The 21941-nt window shown below is 43.4% G+C and overlaps 1 protein-coding gene across 4 annotated transcripts in view; it reads left to right on the forward strand.

Moving 5' to 3' along the window:
• LOC141270628 (uncharacterized) overlaps nucleotides 1-21640 on the forward strand; it is a 35744-nt gene extending 14104 nt beyond the window's left edge. For all 4 annotated transcript variants that reach the window (XM_073680702.1, XM_073680700.1, XM_073680701.1 and 1 more), the window contains 6 exons: nucleotides 2459-2608; nucleotides 2738-2917; nucleotides 3001-3124; nucleotides 3208-3305; nucleotides 3494-3584; nucleotides 19614-21640. In XM_073680702.1, coding sequence (XP_073536803.1) covers nucleotides 2531-2608; nucleotides 2738-2917; nucleotides 3001-3124; nucleotides 3208-3305; nucleotides 3494-3584; nucleotides 19614-21334 — 2292 coding nt within the window. In that variant the 5' untranslated portion in view covers nucleotides 2459-2530 and the 3' untranslated portion in view covers nucleotides 21335-21640. The remainder of the gene's footprint in view (nucleotides 1-2458; nucleotides 2609-2737; nucleotides 2918-3000; nucleotides 3125-3207; nucleotides 3306-3493; nucleotides 3585-19613) is intronic.
• The last annotated feature ends 301 nt before the right edge of the window (nucleotides 21641-21941 follow it).

Raw genomic sequence — 21941 nt, forward strand, 5'->3', positions numbered from 1 at the left:
TCTCCTCCACCAGCTATCCCTACACTGAATGCAGGTAAGAGTGGTTTTACTAGAGAATGGATAGTACAGTATATAGCCCTGAAAAGGACTATTGCTTTAATGGTGCAGCAGCGGTATACAAGTACTGCAATACCAATATTAAATACTGCCTAAATGCCTGCTCTAAAATAAGCTTTCCCTCCTATAACAACTCTCCCTGAACTGATTCCGCATCACCGGGTCTTATATAACACCCGATGACACGATGCGGCCAGCTAATTAAAGTAATGCCAACATGGCCACAGCATTACTGTGTATGGCAGGCAATCCCCACATGTTTATTGGCTGTTGAACAGCTGCAAAACATGCAGGGTGGGGACTCGAGTATGGCGCTCGGTCACCCGCGACACTCGATTGAGTAAAGAGCGTACCCGAGCACCCTGATGCTTGATACAGTATCGAGCAGTATCAAGCTTGCTCCCTCATCACTAGTGATGATGTAAACGAGACAAGAATTAGACTCTTCTTTCAAACCAGTAAACCAGAAACGCATTCAGCTGCAGACTCCGAGGAAGAAGCTGCTTGTTGTGTGTGGTCTAAAATATATAGGAAGTAAAGAAAAACAAACCGAATACTGGAAAAAGTAAAAATATTACTACTCACATTAATAATCCCCCACAATCCCTGTGCCACCACTGATTGGGACTCTGTATTTCCTGATCACAAACCCAAAAATTGACCAGCACCTCCCAGCAGAATAAAACACGTGTGAACAGGTGCTGCCATGACTGCATGATATACTGACGCACCCCTGGGCCTGTGTCGCGCAGCGTTGCGCACGCGGGAGCTTACCCGAAGCCGGATCTGTTGAGGGTTGTAGTCTCGTGGCGGTGACCCGGTCCGTGCCCAGGGAGTCAGACTAAGTGGCGCTGTATTAGCGGTAGATGTTGGACGACTACGCCACCCGTTGAATGCAGCGAAGGAGCTGCCGCTGCAGGGCAGACCGCTGAGGCCGGTGGTAGGATTGTGCAGCGTGATAGTATCACCCCCAACGGGAGGGGTATGGCCTCAGGGCAGCCGACGTGGATGATGGGGTAGCAGGAATCACTCAGAGACGATGCGGTGTAATTCAGGGTCTTTACTGGTGATAAAGATAGACCCTCCCGGAGTACTGGCTAGCGATCGGGGCCTGGTCAGTCCTTGAGCAGATGGGATCTCCCCTGGCCAGGCGGAGTTGTAGGCCTCCCAAACTGACTGTACTCTTCTGGCTACCTTGCTAGAGGCGGGTATAAGTAGCCCACGTCCCTGAGTGTACCGTGTGGTGCTCACCCGTATGGCCGGTGACTCGGGGCCTTCTAGTGGCGTCCGCTCCACGACGGCGGTGCTGGTCCCACGCGTGTGACCGTGCCTTCGGGTTCCTTGGCCAGAGGACCTGAAATCCCCTGCCGGGCGGTTTCTGCTGCTGGGTAAAGATTAGTCCCCACAGCCTCGGACTCCCGGTCCTGTGATAGCTTCTCAGTCAGGGCGAGCTCTGCAGCTGCCAGCCCCTGACTCCTTATAGCACTGCTCCCACAGAGCTCCTGATGTTCTTTTCCTATATCTGCTTCTCTTCTCTGTCTCTACTTCTTCTCTACTCACTAACCCTGCCTCAGCCCTAGGTTTATATAGGGGAAGTCCTTCCCCTCCCAGGACTGGGCAGGAGGTGTGGCATGCATAGGATTCCTGACCAAGAGACCTCCCACCTGCTCTCAGACATAACATTGCTGTTACTGTGGAAACCAGACCCCTGGGGTGCCACAATACGAACAAGAGATTACAGCCACCTCTGTAAGCGCTGAGATGTCTGCAAACATTGAACATATGCAATTTTAACTGTTACTACTATATAGAATGTTTTTAAAAATGAAAGCATTTTTCCTTAAACTGGCAAATTCATGTGAGCTCATTAACCATGGCAAGGTGACCTTTCTTTAATGGGATCCTAAACCTAACATTTTTCAAACATGCCTCTTTCGGGCTATAAGCCTACAATTTTAAAGGGCAGGTAGGATCCAGCATTAATTAAAAACAGCTTTAGGCTGATGGAGGAGTGCTCAGTCAGAAATGGAGGCAGTCACAACCTCCAGTAGTAAACTGCAAAAAACTGACCAGCAACTCCGCACAGAATAAAGCAAGTGTGAACAGGTGCAAGGTGCCATAACTGTATAATATACAAACAAGAGAATACAGCAGCCTCTGTGAGCCCTGGTCACATAATATCTCTACAGCCAGTCAGCAGCTCAACCCGTGACCAAAATATCCAATGAATAGGACAAGCGGACTGTCACCAATTTTACTAATGTTCCAGTGTATACGTCCTAACAATACAATTTCTATATGTTCTATCTCCTCATATGTTTCCCCCTATTAGCTCCAGTAATTGTATTATTACATTGGATTCTTTATGATGTTACACCGTCTCCATCTTCTCCTTATTCAGGTCCCTACAATATCGGATGCTGTCAGTGGAGATCTTCTATAAAAGAGAATTTTCCTGATTGACCCATCAAGGATGGATAGGGACAGGGACAAGATGGTGGAGAGGATATTACACCTCACCCTAGAGATCCTCTTCCGGCTTACTGGAGAGGTGAGAGATCCTGATGACGTCACATTACATCATTCTTATCTATGGGAATAACAGATGGACAGAACTGGAGAGGTGAGGACTCTGGAAATGTCTGTAGTGAGATTTATTAATGTGTCTCTCCATAACCAGGATTACACAGTAGTGAAGAAGACCTCTAGTGAGCGCTGTCAGGCCCCTGTGTCTGATGGATGGGGAAGACCCCTGAGCCCAATCACGGGACCTCCACCTCACCGCCTCATACATGAGAACATTAATGAGCAGAAGATCCTAGAACTCACCTACAAGATGATTGAGCTGCTGACTGGAGAGGTGACACTGCTGGGAATGCTGGGACATTATACAGTAACACTATGAAGGGATTAGGGGGGTGACGGTATCATTGTATGTGTCAGGTTCCTATGAGATGTCAGGATGTCACCGTCTATTTTTCCACGGAGGAGTGGGAGTATTTAGAAGGACACAAAGATCTCTACAAGGACATCATGATGGAGGTTCCCCAGCCCCTCACATCACCAGGTAATAGACAGTACTAAATACACACGGCCTATAATTATCTATATGCAAAGAATAAATTATTTCACTGTATGTGTTTCCTCCAGTTCTATCCAGTAAGTGGACAACACCAGAGAGATGTCCCCGTCCTCTTCTTCCACAGGACTGTACAGAAGAAAATCCCAATGGTCTTCAGGATCATCAGGTAGATGGAGAGAAGGTGTCTCCTATGATGTGTAGATGGCGGTGAAGGTCTTGTGTTCCGTCTTGTTTTATACACCAGTATTATATGTTTTATATTTGTGTAATGAGAACGGTGGAGATGGCAGGATTAGAGCTGATCATAGTTGTGACTTCTACATCTATCTGTGACTTTTACAATATTTGTTTCAGGATAAAGAGCTGAGCTATATTAATACTACAGAGACATATGTGACAAGTGATGAGCGGTGTAAAGAGGAGATTCCTACATATGACTACCCAGGTGAGTAGTAACCACTAAATGTAGATAAGTCACAGATTCTTCTCATTCACTGGATGTGGCCTTTATCGGTGGTGTAGTCTGGCCATATTACAATCAAGCAGTCATCATTCTCCTGCTAAACCCAAACTGTCCCCATGACTTTGGGCATTGGAAGTCCTTCTGTTGAAGTGAGACCTGTTCCGGCCTGAGCTTACAGCCCGGAGAATTCTCCCTACTACCTGGAATTAGAAGATGCTGACCCTTACCTTCCCAGATCTCTAAACTGCAAAGCCAAACGACCGCGTATGTAGAAAGTGCTGACAGCATAGAAAATCATGTGAAGAAAAATATAATCTGTATGGTGGACCTTGCTTTTATGACGAGACACCAGTCCAAGTCCTTTTTATTTATATGCTCAAATACAAACAGACACATAAACAGAAGAAATATCATACAATTATCATTTTTTCTTCTTCCTTTTTCTATTTAAACGCTTCCCCGACACCCCCCAATCAGACGTGAGAAAAAAGAAAAACCTTCAATCAATAATTCTTGCCCATATTTCCTAACTTCTTTGCTTCTACTTTTCTCAGCAATTAATTTATTGGGACGTGTAACTTGGCGCAAGCTGTTGTTAGAAAAATGTATTTTTAGAAGTTATCCAGTCCTTAAAAATCATTCCCCTTGCAGATAATAACTGGGAAGTAATTACTGTAGATCCATCCATCTAGACTCCTATAAAAATATTTTAAAAAAATGAAATTGCGAACTAATATTCAGCTTCTCAGCAACAAATGTGATAACTGGTTTCCATAATTCCCTAATTTCCCGTCAGTCCCAATACATATGAGATAAATCTGCCGCTTCTGAGTTACACATGAGATATTAAGAATATTTAATATATCCGATCTTCTGTATAAAAGCCGGGGACGGTGCAACCTGTGAATAACCATAGACTGGAACATTCTCTCATGTGACGTAGAGAAGAACATTAGCAGAATTTACAATTATTTCCCATTGTTTAAGATAAATCCAAGATCTGATCCCAGAATTTATTCTCTTCTGAAAGTCGATTAATCAAATGTTTTTATAGGGAACTAATTCTGACTTTACAGATTTCACTTGACAATAAATAATCCGTGAAAGGAAATGTTCCCCCAAAACGAAAAGCCGGAGACTGAATAGAACGTCTTATCTGCAGATAAGGAAAGAAATCTGAATCTTCTAATCCTACTTGTATAACAAGTCCCTCTTTTAATATCTGTGATAATAATTATTCCCTTTTTTATCTGTCCGGCACTGTAAGAAATGAGGGAGATTAGTATTATCCCACAGTGGGCACATGGAGGCCGGACAGCCCACCATATGAGATTTTTTTAAATGCCTTACAAAATTTAGTTAGCAAAACATAACAGGACCGTAATTATAGGGAACCTGTCACCAGGTTTTCCCCATATAAAGTACGCCCACCACCATTATGGCCTCTTACAGCATGTGGTAAAAAAGCCCCCAATTCACTCTGCAGATCCCAAAAAAGATCTTTTATGATACTCACAGATGGTGTGCTATGGTCCGATGGGCATCTCTGGCACTTATCCTGTGCCTCCACTCTTATTACGATCACCATCCTCCTTCCCTGCTTCGTGTGGATGACGCGTCCTATGTCATCCACAAAGTGTCACGATCATGCTTCTGTGCAGGTGCACTTCTCTGCCCGGGAAAGGCCAAATAGCTTGGATGACCCAGGAGTAAAGCCGACACATGCGCAATACAGTACTTTGTCTGCCCACATCAGGGTAGAGAGAACTGCGATTGCGCAGGAGCGCGATGGGGACACTGTGTGGATGACATAGGACGCGTCATCCTCACGAAGCAGGGAAGAAGAACGGCGATTGTAAGGAGAGAAGAAGCGCCAGATCAAGACTAAAGATGCCTATTGGACCAGACCACACTGTCTGTGAGTATAATAAAAGATCCTTTTACAGTTCGTCCCTTTGGACAGCACACAGGGGTAGTTCTTCATTGACCTATACAGTGACACGATCGCAGAGTTTTTCCTGTCCTTACAAGTGATAGTCACATGAGAGTTGCTCCTAGGGTGACAATAATATCTTATTTTGTGGAATTTCATTATATGGACTCAGGTGGGATCGGGGGTTCTGGCCTTCCCTTCTCCCTGTCAAGTGGTTTGAGGCCAACACCTCTCTGGGCAGAGGTCCCTCATCCATCAGCCAGCCTGTGCATCATCTGCAATGATGCAGCATTCCTGGTTGTGACGCCGCTTCCCTCCATGGTGGACTCTCGGCATTACCAGCTTCCCCTGTCTCTAATTGGAAATTTATATGATTGAAAGAAGGGGTGAAGCTACAGGATGGTGTGGAAACAGCATAGGTATGCTCACTGTATAAATATTCCAATGGGCTATGTCTCTGAGCTGATACTAGATGCATGACTTTATGCCGAAGCTGGGCCTTCGGCCTCAGGTGCTGATGTTTTCAGGAATGAAAGCTAGGCCTCAGGCCTCTGAGCTAACGTTAGGCCACATGCCTGGGCTATGTCTCATGGTTTGACTTTGGTTTGCGGCCTCATGTCATGGCCGCTGCTTTTCGGTTGTTTTCATGGTTCTTCTACTTAGGGTCTCATGATTGGACTTCAGAGTTTTACCTTATGCTGAGGCCCCATGTTTATCCGCATTTTGTGGTTGAATAACACTCAAATGTTTCCACTATTGTTTTGCCAGATCAGGTTTAGTCTGACTACTCCATCTATAGGAGAGCATATGATGCAGCACATTATCTCGTATATGTAGACTGCTCTCCAGCTGAGCCTCATGGTGAATTAATTGGCTCTTATAAATGAAGGTAGTCTGACAATTGAGATGTACCACTCAAGAAGAAGGTTTATCCTGAATTTACAGATTAATTACTCTCTTAAATTTAAGTCCGAGTGTGATTCTGGTCTTGTGCCTCACCTTTCTGAGGGCGGCTTTGGGCTCGGGACTCACGTCTCTGAGCGCAACTCTGGCTTTGTGGCTCATGCCTCCGAGCTTGGCTCTGGACTAGTGCCTCATGTCTCCAAGAGTGGCTCTGGCTTAGTGCCTCACACCTCCAAGAGTGTCTCTGCCTTTGTGCCTCACACCTCGAAGCATGACTCATTGCCTAGTGCCTCATGCTTCCAAGACGGCGCTGGCCTTGTGCCTCATGCCTCCGAGCGCGGCTCTGGCTTAGTGGCTCACGCCTCCCAGCGTGGCTGTTGTCTAGTATCTCCTCTCCCGAGTGCAGCTCTGGCCTAGTGCCTCACGCCTCCGAGCGAGGCTGTTACATCGGGCCTTATGACCCAGAGAGTGGCTCAGAGCGCAACTTGGGCCTCTGACCTCCGAGTCTCTAGCCTTGTGCCTTATGGCCTTGTACACCTCATACCTACGGGCTTGGGCCTCATATTACTCAAGATTCATACACCTCAGGCTTGCGAGCCTCTAGCCTTGGCCTCTCTGCCTCGTACGCCTCATGTCTCTGTGCTTTGTGCCGCCGGCCTTAAGCCTCAGGACTCGTGCCCTACACCTTGTGTCTCTATCCTCGACTCCGGTTAGAGGGGCCTTGTGCCTCTGGACCTCGATCCAGCTTCATTTGCTTCATTCTGTCAGACTCGGCTAATTCCTGAACTCTGGTTTCGATTTCATAGTGTATGGTTAAAAGGAAACATGTCTATCAAGTTCATCCTAGAACATGACATACTATTGATCAAGGGAGAGGAGTTAAAACTCCATGAGGCTGATGCTAATTTCCCCATGTTAGGGGAAAAGATCCTTCCGACTGCACATATGGCAATCAGACTAGTTCCAGGATCAACGTCTCATCACAGAAACTAGTGTAACCTGTAATATTATATTGTACAAGAAAGGTATCCATGTCCTCCTTGTACTTTGTTGGGACTCGAAACATTACAGCATCATGTTACAGTAGAGAATCCATAGTCTCTCTGGTCTGACAGTAAAGAGTTGCACTCTGTGATTGGGAAGAGACTTAGTTCATGATTTTTCTTATCTCACACATATATCTATGGCACGACCAATGGTAAGTGCATCTATTGAGTCCGCTTTCATCAATACCGGTGTCCAAACTCTCTCTGTAATTAACATCAGCATCACAGGAGTGATGAACCACGCTCCTTTACCAGATGGTGTGCTGCTATTTACATAGTTACATACAGTAGGTTGAATAAAGACCTAGGTCAATCAAGTTCAACCTTCCTCCACCAATTAAACATTTTGTCACCAATTTAAATATAACCCACAATGTTATGTGTATTGAGGAAATCATCCAGCCCTTGTATAAAAGCTGTTATAGTGTCGGCCATTACTACCTCTTGTGGTAGGACATTCCACAGTCTGACTGCTCTGACTGTAAAGAACCCTTTTCTATTTAGAGGCTGGAATCTCCTTTCTTCCACCCATAATCAGTTCCCTCTGGGCCTTAGTATGGACTTTGGAAGTCATGTGCCAGTCCTTTGTACTGACCGCACATATATTTATACATGTAAATGGATCTCCTCTGAGGCGTCTTTTTTCTAAGCCTTCCATCCCGTGTAATAATCTAGTTTCCACCTTTGAAGTGAATCTAACATCTGAATATTCTTTTCAAAATGTGGAGCCCAAAACAGTATCCAATATTCTAGATGTGGCCTCACAAGTGATTTACATAGGGGTAACAATACTTTGGGATCGCAGGATTTTATCTCTCTTTTTATACGTCCTAAAATCTTGTTTGCATTTGCGACTGCTGCTTGATATTGAGTACTGCTGCTCAGCTTACTTATAACCAGAATACCCAAGTCCCTCTCCTGTTCTGTAATCCCGAGTATACTCCTATTTAATGTATATGCAGTGTCACGGTTTCACAGTGACGACACCGGGGAGATCACACAATATCTCACTGTTGCCGTCACTCTGTCAGGATTTCGTCAGGGATTCGTGAGCATACGATCCCGATTACTCACTACGTAGGTATCGGCAAGCGACCAGTGAGTGTATGGTGTCACACCTCCAGGTTCCAACGCATGGAATATTTGTATATGCCCCCGTACGGTCACTGTCAGCTTCACAATAGCCCAATTATTATTATTCACTGCCACCACCGTCCAGATTTGAAATATAATATAGGCCTGGTCGGACGCCTGCATTCTGGTAGCGTATATGGCTTCGGGGGAGGGAATGATTACAGAGTAAAAGAAACAGGACTATTACATTTTATATTTAATCCAAAAGGGAGGCAGTGTTATAAACAATATACAAAGATTTTACAAGGGGACAATTCAGTACAGAATATACAGTTACAGAAAATAAACAGGATCAAAGAAGAAACTTACTCTATACAGTTCGCAGGGATGACTCAGTATAGGTGGAGGGGAGACACTCCAGATTTGACCGTTCACAAACAGGATCCGTTGCTATATTAAATATATACTCCCAGCAAAGAATGCTCATTTATCCTCTGTGGATTCTTTTATGCCTAAGGGGAGACCTGCCCACACACCCCCTGGGATGACAACACGTGGGCTGGACTCCATCCTCTACATTTTTAGTAAGAGATCTGGTTTTTGTGATAACTTATCACTGGTTGATCGCAGAGGCTTGCAAGTGACGCCATTTCTTTCCGTTATGATTTAACCTTTCTTTAGAGACCACACATGGCGTAGCTGCGATCCATTATTCTGGTACTTTTGCGCTACAGCTCCCCGGAGGGGCTTACAGCTATGGGAAAATATCCATATTGTTCCCTAGCTGACCCTGTCAGTAAAAATATAGGTACCATTATCATCAGAATTATGGAACTTTCAATATTTTGTGTCGGTGCTCAAAAGTCTGGAGACTTCGGTTTGGATCCCTTTGACGTCCTGAGAATGAAACTTCCTCAGCTACATGTAAATTGTCGCAAGCCTGAGTCTAATTATCCTCTGCCTCTGCCAGGGGAAAATACCCTCGCATTTTAATTAGGTTGGTAGAACCTCTCTTGTGCCAGCAGTTGTTTAATCTACTTTTGCTGTGGGTGATGATTTGCAGAGAGGTCACTCTTTAGATTGTCAGTTCTTCTCTTGTGACAAATAGTGGATAAGGGAGGGGTGAAGAGGGGTTTGGGAGAAATGGTTAATATTTTCTTATTATCTCCCTGACATGCACGTTTTGCAGTATTGTAATGTCAAGGTCAGATTTTAATATCCTACACAGTTTGGTATTGTGAAGATACAGGGTCTTCCATGGGCGTAATACTACTCAGACAACACAGTTAGAGGGTAAAACAGCATAGCAATATTTTATTGACCCACAAAATGGACAATAAACACATAGAACAGTCCCAGCGTATACCTAAGATAGTAAAACATTATACAGTCTGACCCTTCCACTCCGCCCACCTGGGATAGAACAGCTGTGACTTTGAGACTTCCAGAGCCAATTAACTCAACCAGTGGCCCCCTGTTTCTGGCGGTCGCCCACGGAGAGAAGGTAGCAGCAAGCTGCTTAGGAAGCTAGCAGTCCATCGAGGTACAAGGCCAGGAGACCTGAGGGTCCCACCCTGGCGTCTCCGAGAGTTTCCATGGGGCCAGATGACCGGCTGGTCCCAATCTGGCTTCTCCGAATGTCTCCAAGGGTTCTAGGTGATCAGAGGGTCCCACCTAGCATCCGTAAACAACACATCCATAGGGCCAGGTGACTTAATCGTCCCAACCTGGTCTCCCCAAATGTATCCATGGGCTCTCTGATGGTCAAAGGAGCAGATCCACGTCTTTCCAGTCAAAGCTATATACCGTTAGGCTAGAATAATCATGTAGAATCCAAATCTGTGTCTCTTTGGTAAAAGCCATGCTTCAAGGTACTCTCCTGAAAGTGTGTCTCTCATTCTCCTTGTAAAGTCTCTTTCAGTCAGAGATAAAGGTGCAGGACTCACTCAGGTCTCATTGTTTGAGCTAATCAATTTACATAGTTGGTATCACAGGGGGCTATTGTAAATAAACATATAGCTGGCTTTTAGTACATTATGTCATTAGCATATTAACAACATCATTCAAATGCAGAGAAGTCAACATTCAGTTTTATACCCATAATAGGGTGTCCTTCTTGAGCAGCCACAGAAATACACATACATTTATAAGTCAACATGAACACAATAGTGTATTTCTCTTGGATTAACAAATCTAAACCACCTGGTTGATTAAGATTATAAACTGTGTCCTCACAGGTATCTTCAGCAAAGACTGACACTTTACTCTCAATCTCATCCACAAGGTCATTAATAAAGAGGATAAAAAGAATCGGTCCTAGCACAGATCCCTGCGGTCCCCACTGCTGACTATATCCCATTTAGAGAATGTACCATTTATGATGACTCTTTGTTTCCTTTCATTTAGCCAATTTCTTACCCATCTGTATATAGTTCTCCCAATTCCTTGCTTCTGTAGCTTCAGTATAAGGCTGCTATGTGGTACAGTATCAAATGCCTTTGTAAAGTCCAGATAAATCACATCAGCCACATTACCAACATCCAGGTTTGCACTTGCCTCCTCATAGAAACCCATGTGTTGGTTAGAAACGAGCTATCTTTCATGAATCTGTGCTGGTTATCTTTTATTATATTATTCTCTGCAATATAACTCTGCAGGTCATCTCTTATGATGCTCTCAAAAACTTTGCACACTACTGATGTCAGACTTACCGGACGGTAGTTACGTGGATCCACCTTATTACCTTTCTTAAATATCGGTAGCACATCAGCTATCCTCCAATCCTGTGGCACTACCCCTGTTACAAGAGCGTCTAAGAATATGAGATACAGCGGTTTGTCAATTACTGAGTTCAATTCCCTCAGTATCCGTGGATGAATGCCATCTGGGCTGGGGGATTTGTCAATGTTTAATTTGCTCATACGCAGGCGTACTTCTTTTTGTGTTAAACTAGTTATATTAGGTGGTGAACTTCTGATTTTTGCCCTGTTGAAAGATCCCTGGAACAAACTGTTCATTGGTGAACATGGATGAAAAGTGCCTGGTTAATATCTCAGCCTATTTTTTGTCCTCTATAATTATCTTGTTATTATCATCTTTTAAGGGGCAGATACCTTCTGTTTTTTTCTTTTTGGCATTGATGTATTTATAAAAAAAATTTGGATTTATTTTAATGTCGTTGGCAGTGGCGTACCGCCAATGGCGGCAGACCACGCCACTGCTATGGGGCCCGTGGCCGGAGGGGGGCGGGAGGGCCCCAAGCAGCGTGGGAACGAGGAGGATAGGTAAGAGGTTGCGACGGCAGAGAAGCGGGTTGCGGCAGTGGAGGAGCGGGGCACATGCTGTAGCCGCTGCTGCAGCTATCACGTGTGCCCGCTGCTAAAGGGACATGAATATTCCCTCCTCTCCACCCCCATGGGCGTGGAGAAGACGGAATATTCATTCTCTTTAGTAGCGGACACAGAGGAGCGCTGAGCCGCGGCTGCTACTGTCAGTGCAGAGGAGTGAATGTGCCGGCAGCAGCAGCTCATCTCGGCTTCTGAGAGCACGCACTGCTCAGATGCCGACATGAGCTGCAGCAGACAGGACTCAGCGCTGGAGCAGAGGTGAGGAAGGAAGGTGAGTATAAGTGTTTATTGTTTTATGTGTGCAGTGATTGGGGGGTGGGTGAGGAAGTCACACATACCAGGAATGGGGGATTGAGGAGGCCACACATACCAGGAATGGGAGATTGAGGAGGCCACACATACCGTGAATGGGGGGTTGAGGAGGCCACACATAACAGGAATGGTGGATTGAGGAGGCCACACATACCAGGAATGGGGGATTGAGGAGGCCACACATAACAGGAATGGTGGATTGAGGAGGCCACACATACCAGGAATGGGGGATTGAGGAGGCCACACATACCAGGAATGGGGGATTGAGGAGGCCACACATACCAGGAATGGGGGATTGAGGAGGCCACACATACCATGAATGGGGGGTTGAGGAGGCCACACATACCAGGAATGGGGGATTGAGGAGGCCACACATACCAGGAATGGGGGATTGAGGAGGCCACACATACCAGGATTGGGGGATTGAGGAGGCCACACATACCAGGATTGGGGGATTGAGGAGGCCACACATACCAGGATTGGGGGATTGAGAAGGCCACACATGCCAGGGATTGTGGGATTGAGGAGGCCACACATACCAGGATTGGGGGATTGAGGAGGCCACACGTACCAGGATTGGGGGATTGAGGAGGCCACACGTACCAGGATTGGGGGATTGAGGAGGCCACACATACCAGGGATTGTGGGATTGAGGGGGCCACACATACCAGGGATTGTGGGGGCCACACATACCAGGGATTGGGGGATTGAGGAGGCTACACATACCAGGGATTGTGGGGGCCACACCTACCAGCGATTGTGGGATTGAGGGGGCCACACATACGAGGATGGGGAAATTTACCAGTAGCTGCTGCATTTCCCACCCTAGGCTTATACTCAAGTCAATAGGTTTTCCCATTTTTATGTGGTAAAATCAGTGAGTACGTGGTGCCCATAATACTGCAGGACTGTGGCATGCATTATACTATATGGGGGTTGGATTTTACCCTATGGGGTGTGTAATATACTGTATGGAGGACTATGGGGAGTGCATTATATTCTATGGAGGACCATGGGACGTTCATTATATTATATGGAGGATTATGGGGGGCGCATTATACTATATGGAGGTTTATGGGGGGAGCATTATACTATATGGAGGATTATGGGGGTGCATTATACTATATGGAAGATTATTGGTGGTGCATTATACTATATGGAAGGCTATGTGGGGCCATTATAATATTTTGAGGGCTATGGGGGGGCCATTATACTGTATTAAAGCAACTATACAGTGTGAAGGTTTGTGTGGGGTCCATTATACTGTTTGGAGGGCTGTGTGGGGGCCATTATACTGTTTGGAGGGCTGTGTGGGGGCCATGAGAGTGTATGGAGGGCTCTGTGGGGTTCACATTTGGGGGATTATACTGTGTTAGGGTCACCATACTTTGCCGTGGGAGTTGAAGTGGGGTACAGTAGGGTCATTATACTGTGCATGTGGAGGAATGCACCATAGGGGTATCATACTGTTTGGGGGCCCTTTTGTTGGCATCATACTTTATGGGGACAATGAAGGAGGAATCTACAACTTCAAAAAGAGGTCAATTACTATGTAAAGGCTGGAAAGTTATGAGATCTACTCTTCTGTGACACAGACAAATATTTATTTTTTGTAGGGGGGGGGGCCCAATTAGAGCTTCTGCTATGGGGCCCCATGAGTTCTATGTACGCCCCTGGTCGTTGGCGATTTGTTTCTCTGTAGATAACTTTCCTATCTTGATATCCTTTTTACATTTATTATTTAGATCTTTATACTCCTGAAATGCTATTTCTGTATTCTTGGCCTTCAAGATTTTGAATGTCCTTTTTCTTGTCTTACTAAACTTTGTACTGTCTTATTTATCCATAATGGTTTCTTTATATTCCTTGACAGTTTATTACCAGAGGGTATAAGTTTCCTGCAGGATTCTAGTAGTATTTCATTAAACATGCCCAAGTTATGTTCAGTATCCCCAGTTACCGTGACATACAGTTAGGTTCATATATATTTGGACAGAGACAACATTTTTCTAATTTTGGTTCTAGACATTACCACAATGAATTTTAAACAAAACAATTCAGATGCAGTTGAAGTTCAGACTTTCAGCTTTCATTTGAGGGTATCCACATTAAAATTGGATGAAGGGTTTAGGAGTTTCAGCTCCTTAACATGTGCCACCCTGTTTTTAAAGGGACCAAAAGTAATTGGACAATTGACTCCAAGGCTATTTCATGGACAGGTGTGGGCAATCCCTTCGTTGTGTCATTCTCAATTAAGCAGATAAAAGGCCTGGAGTTGATTTGAAGTGTGGTGCTTGCATTTGGAAGGTTTTGCTGTGAAGTAAACATGCGGTCAAAGGAGCTCTCCATGCTGGTGAAACAAGCCATCCTTAAGCTGCAAAAACAGAAAAAACCCATCCGAGAAATTGCTACAATATTAGGAGTGGCAAAATCTACAGTTTGGTACATCCTGAGAAAGAAAGAAAGCACTGGTGAACTCATCAATGCAAAAAGACCTGGGCGCCCACGGAAGACAACAGTGGTGGATGATCGCAGAATAATCTCCATGTGAAGAGAAACCCCTTCACAACAGCCAACCAAGTGAACAACACTCTCCAGGAGGTAGGCGTATCAATATCCACATCTACCATAAAGAGAAGACTGCATGAGAGTAAATACAGAGGGTTCACTGCACGGTGCAAGCCATCATAAGCATCAAGAATAAAAAGGCTAGACTGGATTTTGCTAAAAAAACATCTAAAAAAGCCAGCACAGTTCTGGAAGAACATTCTTTGGACAGATGAAACCAAGATCAACCTCTACCAGAATGATGGAAAGAGAAAAGTATGGCGAAGGCGTGGTACAGCTCATGATCCAAAGCATACCACATCATCTGTAAAACACGGAGGAGGCAGTGTGATGGTTTGGGCATGCATGGCTGCCAGTGGCCCTGGGTCACTAGTGTTTATTGATGATGTGACACAGGACAGAAGCAGCCGAATGAATTCTGATGTATTCAGAGCCATACAGTGTGCTCAGATCCAGCCAAATGCAGCCAAACTGATTGGTCGTCGTTTCATACTACAGATGGACAATGACCCAAAACATAAAGTCAAAGCAACCCAGGAGTTTATTAAAGCAAAGAAGTGAAATATTCTTGAATGGCCAAGTCAGTCACCTGATCTCAACCCAATTGAGCATGCATTTCACTTGTTAAAGACTAAACTTCAGACAGAAAGGCCCACAAACAAACAGCAACTGAAAACCACCACAGTGAAGGCCTGGCTGAGCATCAAAAAGGAGGAAACACAGCGTCTGGTGATGTCCATGAGTTCAAGACTTCAGGCAGTCATTGCCAAGAAAGGGTTTCAACCAAGTACTAGAAATGAACATTTTATTTACAATTATTTAATCTGTCCAATTACTTTTGGTCCGTTTAAAAACAGGGTGGCACATGTTAAAGAGCTGAAACTCCTAAACCCTTCATCCAATTTTAATGTGGATACCCTCAAATGAAAGCTGAAAGTCTGAACTTCAACTTCATCTGAATTGTTTTGTTTAAAATTCATTGTGGTAATGCCTAGAACCAAAATTAGAAAAATGTTGTCTCTGTCCAAATATATTTGGACCTAACTGTAGTCCCAGGCTACACGATTAAGCTCTTCTCTTAATTTGTTGAAATCAGCTTTACTAAAGTTCCAGGTTTTTGCATTTGACCTTTTGAATGTTTTATTGAAAATTACACTGAAACTTACCATATTATGGTCACTGCTTCCTGACCTGTAGATCTGAAACTGTATCTGGTCTATTTGACAGAACCAGATCCAGCAGATTATCTCCCCTGGTTGGTTCATCTATCAGCTGAGAGAGGTAATTGTCCTCAGTTGGCTTAGTTCTCCATTAACCCAAACATATCCTTCCTGCACCAATTCCAAAGCCACTTATTTATCTCCCTAAGTTCCCGCTGTCTTTCTAGTGACGCTCAGAGGTCCTGGCCTTCAGCTTCTCTCCTAGTTCCCTGTAATCATTTTTAAGGATATTTCACCTCCCTCTAACTTTGTCATTGGTACCGATGTGTACCATGACCGCTGGGTTTTCCCCAGCCCCACCCAGCAATCTGTCTACCCAATCCGCAATATGCCGAACCCGAGCACCCGGCAGACAACACACTGTTCGGCATTCATGGTCTCGGCAGCAGATGACCCTATCTGTCCACTTAATTATAGAGTCCCCACCCACCAACATCTCTCTTGCATTTGCTGCACTCCTATCTCCCTCCTTCCTACTGCAGTCATTTTCCTGTTTGCTAGGAGCAAAGTTCTGCTGCAGTGATCCTAATCCTTGGCTTTCAATCCTCATATCAGCCAAACAGACATATTTACTAGGTTGTGTTCGATCAAGACTGAGCTCACTGCACTTTTCCCCCTACCTGTTATTGTAACTGTTACCCAGCTATGTACTTCTGGGTCCTGATCTTCCCCACCTCCACCCTCCTCCATATCACTGGCCCCAGCCAGCACAAGCTCAGTGAGCTCCAAAGTCCTCTCCAGGTTTGCAATGCTCCTGAGTGTTGCTAGCTATACATTTAGATCCAGTATCGGGGCTTCCAAACATGTAACTTGTTGACATCGAGCGTAGACATATTCACCCTCAAACGGCTGTTTAAGGCATGCATACATCTCACAACACACATACCTGGTAGCATTGTCCATGGAGCACATATTAAGTGGGGCTAAACAATACAGATAAAAACAGAAAAAAACAATGGAAAGCTAGTAAGGAGAACACCAAACTATGCTCTTGTGTTAAACTTTGGTATTGTGTTTAACTATGCACTTATCTGCTGTCTCCACACTTTAATGCAACCTCCGCTCAGCTCAACAGCCTCGCTTAGAGTTACTGGAATTTGTAGTCCTCCAAACACCACTATGATGATCCCAGCATTTGAAATGGCAGGGGAGGTTACTTGCCAGACGGTAGTTGTATATTTCTTTAACTTCAATAGTGATCCAACTCCTTACTTGAGGCCTAAGGATTTATTGATTTAGAATAGACGTCAGCAGTCATCAGGGCGTGTAATGTTTATACATCCCAATGCTGTGCCCATGTATCCATGTCCTAAAGGTTATTGAATTCATCTTTCTGAAATTCAGGGCTTCTGTACTACAGGACTCCTTGTGGTATGGTAAGCTGGTCTGTACCCAAGAGTTTGGTTCAGTTGGGGCCGAGGAGATGCGGCTCATTATTGGCGTTGTTGTACAGATTTCTGCCGTATAATTTATCTACCACATTTGTGCTTAATATTTGGCATTATACATATATCAGACGCTCACTACAGTAATGTATCTTTCGAAAATATTTTATCCTTCTAATCTGTTTTATCAGGGCTTTGCTGTTACGGGGTAATATGGATCTAAAACCGGGCATATTGTTCCTGGTCAGGGATCTGAAGAAGCACTTCATACGTTTTCAAGAGCTTGGTAAATTGATTCTATTGTCTATATTTTCTTCTGATCGTACAGATCGTTTTTATCTAGCCTAGTTCTTGCCCGGGACTATGGTCCTTTAGGACTTCTGTACCCCCCACCCCCTCCTTTCCCGGTTCTATTTCTCTGTTATTGCTCCTGTGTGCTGTCTGGAGGGACATAGGGGAAAAGGGGAATTAAACCTATTTCCAGGTAGTCCTTTAGGACAGCACTATTATTTCTCCTCCCTTAAGATGAGTTTCTATTGGTTCATATAGACCATTTGCATCCATTCTTCTGTGGTAATTTGAAAGACACTGGAAGGTGGAGGTGGAAGCGGCCTTTTAACTTCTCTGTGACCCTGCCCCTGTATAAGTCAAAGAAGGACTGCCTGCTGTGTGCTGCCCTGAGGTACTAGCTGGAAATCAGATTACCGGTGCGATGGTTTCATGTTTACAGTGGCCTAGGGACGCTGTGACTGACAGCTCAGCCACCCTATGGGATCTGGTGCGTGCTGAACTGTCAGTGTTGTGAGTAACAGACCAGTCATCCAATCTGCTGCTCAGTCTGGCCTAGTCTGCGGGTGTTTCCCCTGGTGCCTCCCGTCCTTGGTGATTAGCTATCTATTTAGCTGACTAGCTGTAAGCAGTCCAGCATCAGCTGTAGCCTAGCTTAGTTTGGTGTGTGCTTAGCTTTGTGTCTGATTCTCTGGTCATGTTGCCAGACCTAGGATTTGTTGTGACCATCCATGTGGATTATCCCTTCTGCTCTGGACTATCTCTGACTTCAGGTACTTGACCCCGGACTTGGCCTCTGACAATCCATTTGTCGTACTCCTTTGTCTTGACATACCCTCCTGGCATTTAACCCCGAACTGTTACCTGACCACGCTTTTGTCTTGCCCCTCTGTACCACGTGCCCTCCTGGTATCTGTTTTCGGACCTACTGACTACGCTGTCTCACAGCTTATCCATGAGTAGGAGTAGTGAAGCAGTGTCACAACCTGTAGGTCTAATTGCACTTTTTGGGATCTACTGAGTGGATTTGGGACTTTTTTACGTCATTCTAATCTGCTGTTACAGAGGCCCTAATGGTGGTGGCCCTTCTTTACATGGGGGAAAACCTGGTCACAGGTTACCTTTAATACATAAAGGTCTGAAATTTTTACCCTCAAGAATTCTACAAATGTCCATTATACTTTGTCCATATACATTGTACTGGAGCCATCCATGGTCGAGTCTTAGAGGCCAGAAAATAGAAGTCCTCTTTATTATAAGAGTAAGTGATGTTAATCCTTTAAGGACTGGAGTATTTGTAATTTTTGCACTTTTGTGTTTTTTTGTCTTCTTCCAAGACCCATAACTTTTTTTCCTGTGTACATAGATGTGTTAGCTCTTGTGTTTTTCTGGGACAAGTTGTAGTTTTGAATGACATCGTTCCTTTTACCATATAATGTACCGAAAAACAGGGAAAACAATTCTAAGTACACAAAAATGTTGAAAAATGCATTGCTGCCATTGTTTTGGGGGTTTTGCTTTTTACGGCATTAATTCTGAAGTAAAAATGGCTGAAGACATAATTGTCCACATCAGTCTGATTACGGCAATACCAAACATTGATAGTTTTTTCTCTTTTTTTCTATTTAAGTCATGAAGAAATACTGAATATTGTAAAAAATATAATTTCCCTTTATGTTGGCATTTTCTGAGACCCATTTATCTGGTAAGTGTTTATTGGTATCATTTTTGCCTACATAACATTTTTAGCTGGTATTTGGGTGGCAGAATAAACAAACAGGGTCGAACATCATGCTCTACTCGTTCGTGCTCTGAGGTTTGATTGTCAACTGGTTTTGTCTTTGTAACTTCCAATTTCTATGTATATTTTAGAAATATTATACCATTTTTTTTAAGGATGTTTGATTCAAAAATAATAATCTTTATTCTTGGCAGATGACTGTACCAGGAGATCACAGGGACAAGTGACATCTGTAATTTTTAAATCAGATGAGCTTGAGCTTACACAAGATTTAACTGAAGTGAATGCCATTACTCCGGATATTCCATCATCTCTTCACAGCAAAGATCTATCATCTGATCCTTTTAAACAAGTTCAAACTTCTGATTCATCACAGACTATTAAGAAAAATAAAAGACACAAAGGAGGCAATAAAAATCACACTGCTCTTACAGCAAAGAAGACATTATCAAGAGCAGAAAATAGAAATAATTTTGGTACTCATAAACAATTTCACACAAAGGAGAGAAGATTTTCTTGTTCACAGTGTGGGAAATATTTTACAAATAAGTCAAGTTTTGTTATACATCAGAGATTTCACAGAGGAGAGAAGCCACATGCATGTTCAGAATGTGGGAAATGTTTTACTCTGAAATCAGATTTAGTCGTCCATCAGAGAACTCACACAGGGGAGAAACCTTTTTCATGTTCAGAATGTGGGAAATGTTTTGCAAATAAATCAAATCTTGTTAAACACAAGAGAATTCACACAGGAGAGAAGCCACATGCATGTTCAGAATGTGGGAAATGTTTTACTCTGAAATCAGATTTAGTTGTCCATCAGAGAACTCACACAGGGGAGAAACCTTTTTCATGTTCAGAATGTGGGAAATGTTTTGCAGATAAATCATATCTTGTTAAACACAATAGAATTCACACAGGAGAGAAGCCATATTTGTGTTCAGAATGTGGGAAATGTTTTATTATAAAATCAATTTTAGTTAGACATCAAACAACTCACATAAGAGAGAAGCTATTTTCATGTTCAGAATGTGGGAAATATTTTGCAGATAAATTAAGTCTTGTTACACATCAGAGAATTCACACAAGGGAAAAGACTTTTTCATGTTCAGAATGTGGGAAATGTTTTGCAAATAAAACAAAGCTTGTTATACACCAGAGAATTCATACAGGAGAGAAACCTTTTTTATGTTCAGAATGTGGGAAATGTTTTAGTCACCAGTCAGGTTTAATTGCCCATCAGAGAACTCACACGGGAGAAAAACCTTTTTTATGTGGAGAATGTGGGAAATTTTTTGCATGGAAATCAGATCTTGTTCAACATCAGAGAGCTCACACAGGAGAGAAACCCTTTTCATGTTCAGAATGTCAGAAAAGTTTTGCAGGGAAATCAGTTCTTGTTAAGCACCAGAGAACTCACATAGGAGAGAAACCTTTTCCATGTTCAGAATGCGGGAAATGTTTTGCACAGAAAACAGGTCTTGTTCAACATCAGAGAACGCACACAGGGGAGAAACCTTTTTCATGTTCAGAATGTGGGAAATGTTTTAATCAGAAAAATGGTTTAGTTCTCCATCAGAGAACTCACACAGGGCAGAAACCTTTTTCATGTTCAGAATGTGGGAAATGTTTCGCAAGAAAATCACTTCTTAATAGACACCAGAGAATTCACACAGAGGAGAAGCCATATTCATGTTTAGAATGTGGGAAATGTTTTAATCGGAAATCACATTTAGTTTTCCACCTGACAAATCACACAGGGGAGAAACCTTTTTCATGTTCAGAATGTGGAAAATGTTTTACACAGAAATCACATCTTATTAGACACCAAAGAACTCACACAGAGGAGAAACCATATGTTTTTACAAACTGTACAAGAAAACACATAAGTGGCAGTCAAAGTAACGACAAATAAGTAACTGAGAAAGGAAAAGCAAGTTAGAACTTATATTACAATTAAAATATATTATCTAAAAAGCAATATAACATCAGCATTAAATATTTCATGTTGTTACTCTTGTTCATTATATGGACAAGAGTATTGCTACCCCCACACCCAAAAAATACACATTTCCCCCTCCCTTTCTTCCTAACTCCTCTTTTTTTCTAACGCCCAGTCTCAGAGATTTGCCATTCATTACATTTTATTTAAATCCACAATCTCCATGTCTGAACAAACGTCTTTATTGTACAATAATAAATATGTTCATGTTGTAAGTTACTTTTTACATCTATGATCCATTCCTTCTTTATAGGGACATCTGTAATTGCAATAATTTTCCTGGAAAAATACTTCATTTTCTGGAACAATTTCAAGGATGTCAATCCTTTCGGCAATGACTGTATACACACATACATACCAGCCTGTCTCCTTTTCAGTTCTACTAGACTCCTGCAATTGAAGCACCTTTAGTGACATCATTGTCTCATGAATGTGATGTCACCAAAGGTCCTTAAGCAGTCTTAAAAGGACATAAGTGTTGTCCCCCCAATATGTATAAGTAATGCCCCCCATAAGTAAT

The sequence above is a fragment of the Phyllobates terribilis genome, unplaced genomic scaffold, assembly GCF_046119375.1.
Source record: "Phyllobates terribilis strain yellow unplaced genomic scaffold, ASM4611937v1 Scaffold_5__5_contigs__length_657084704, whole genome shotgun sequence".
Classification (NCBI taxonomy): Eukaryota; Metazoa; Chordata; class Amphibia; order Anura; family Dendrobatidae; genus Phyllobates; species Phyllobates terribilis.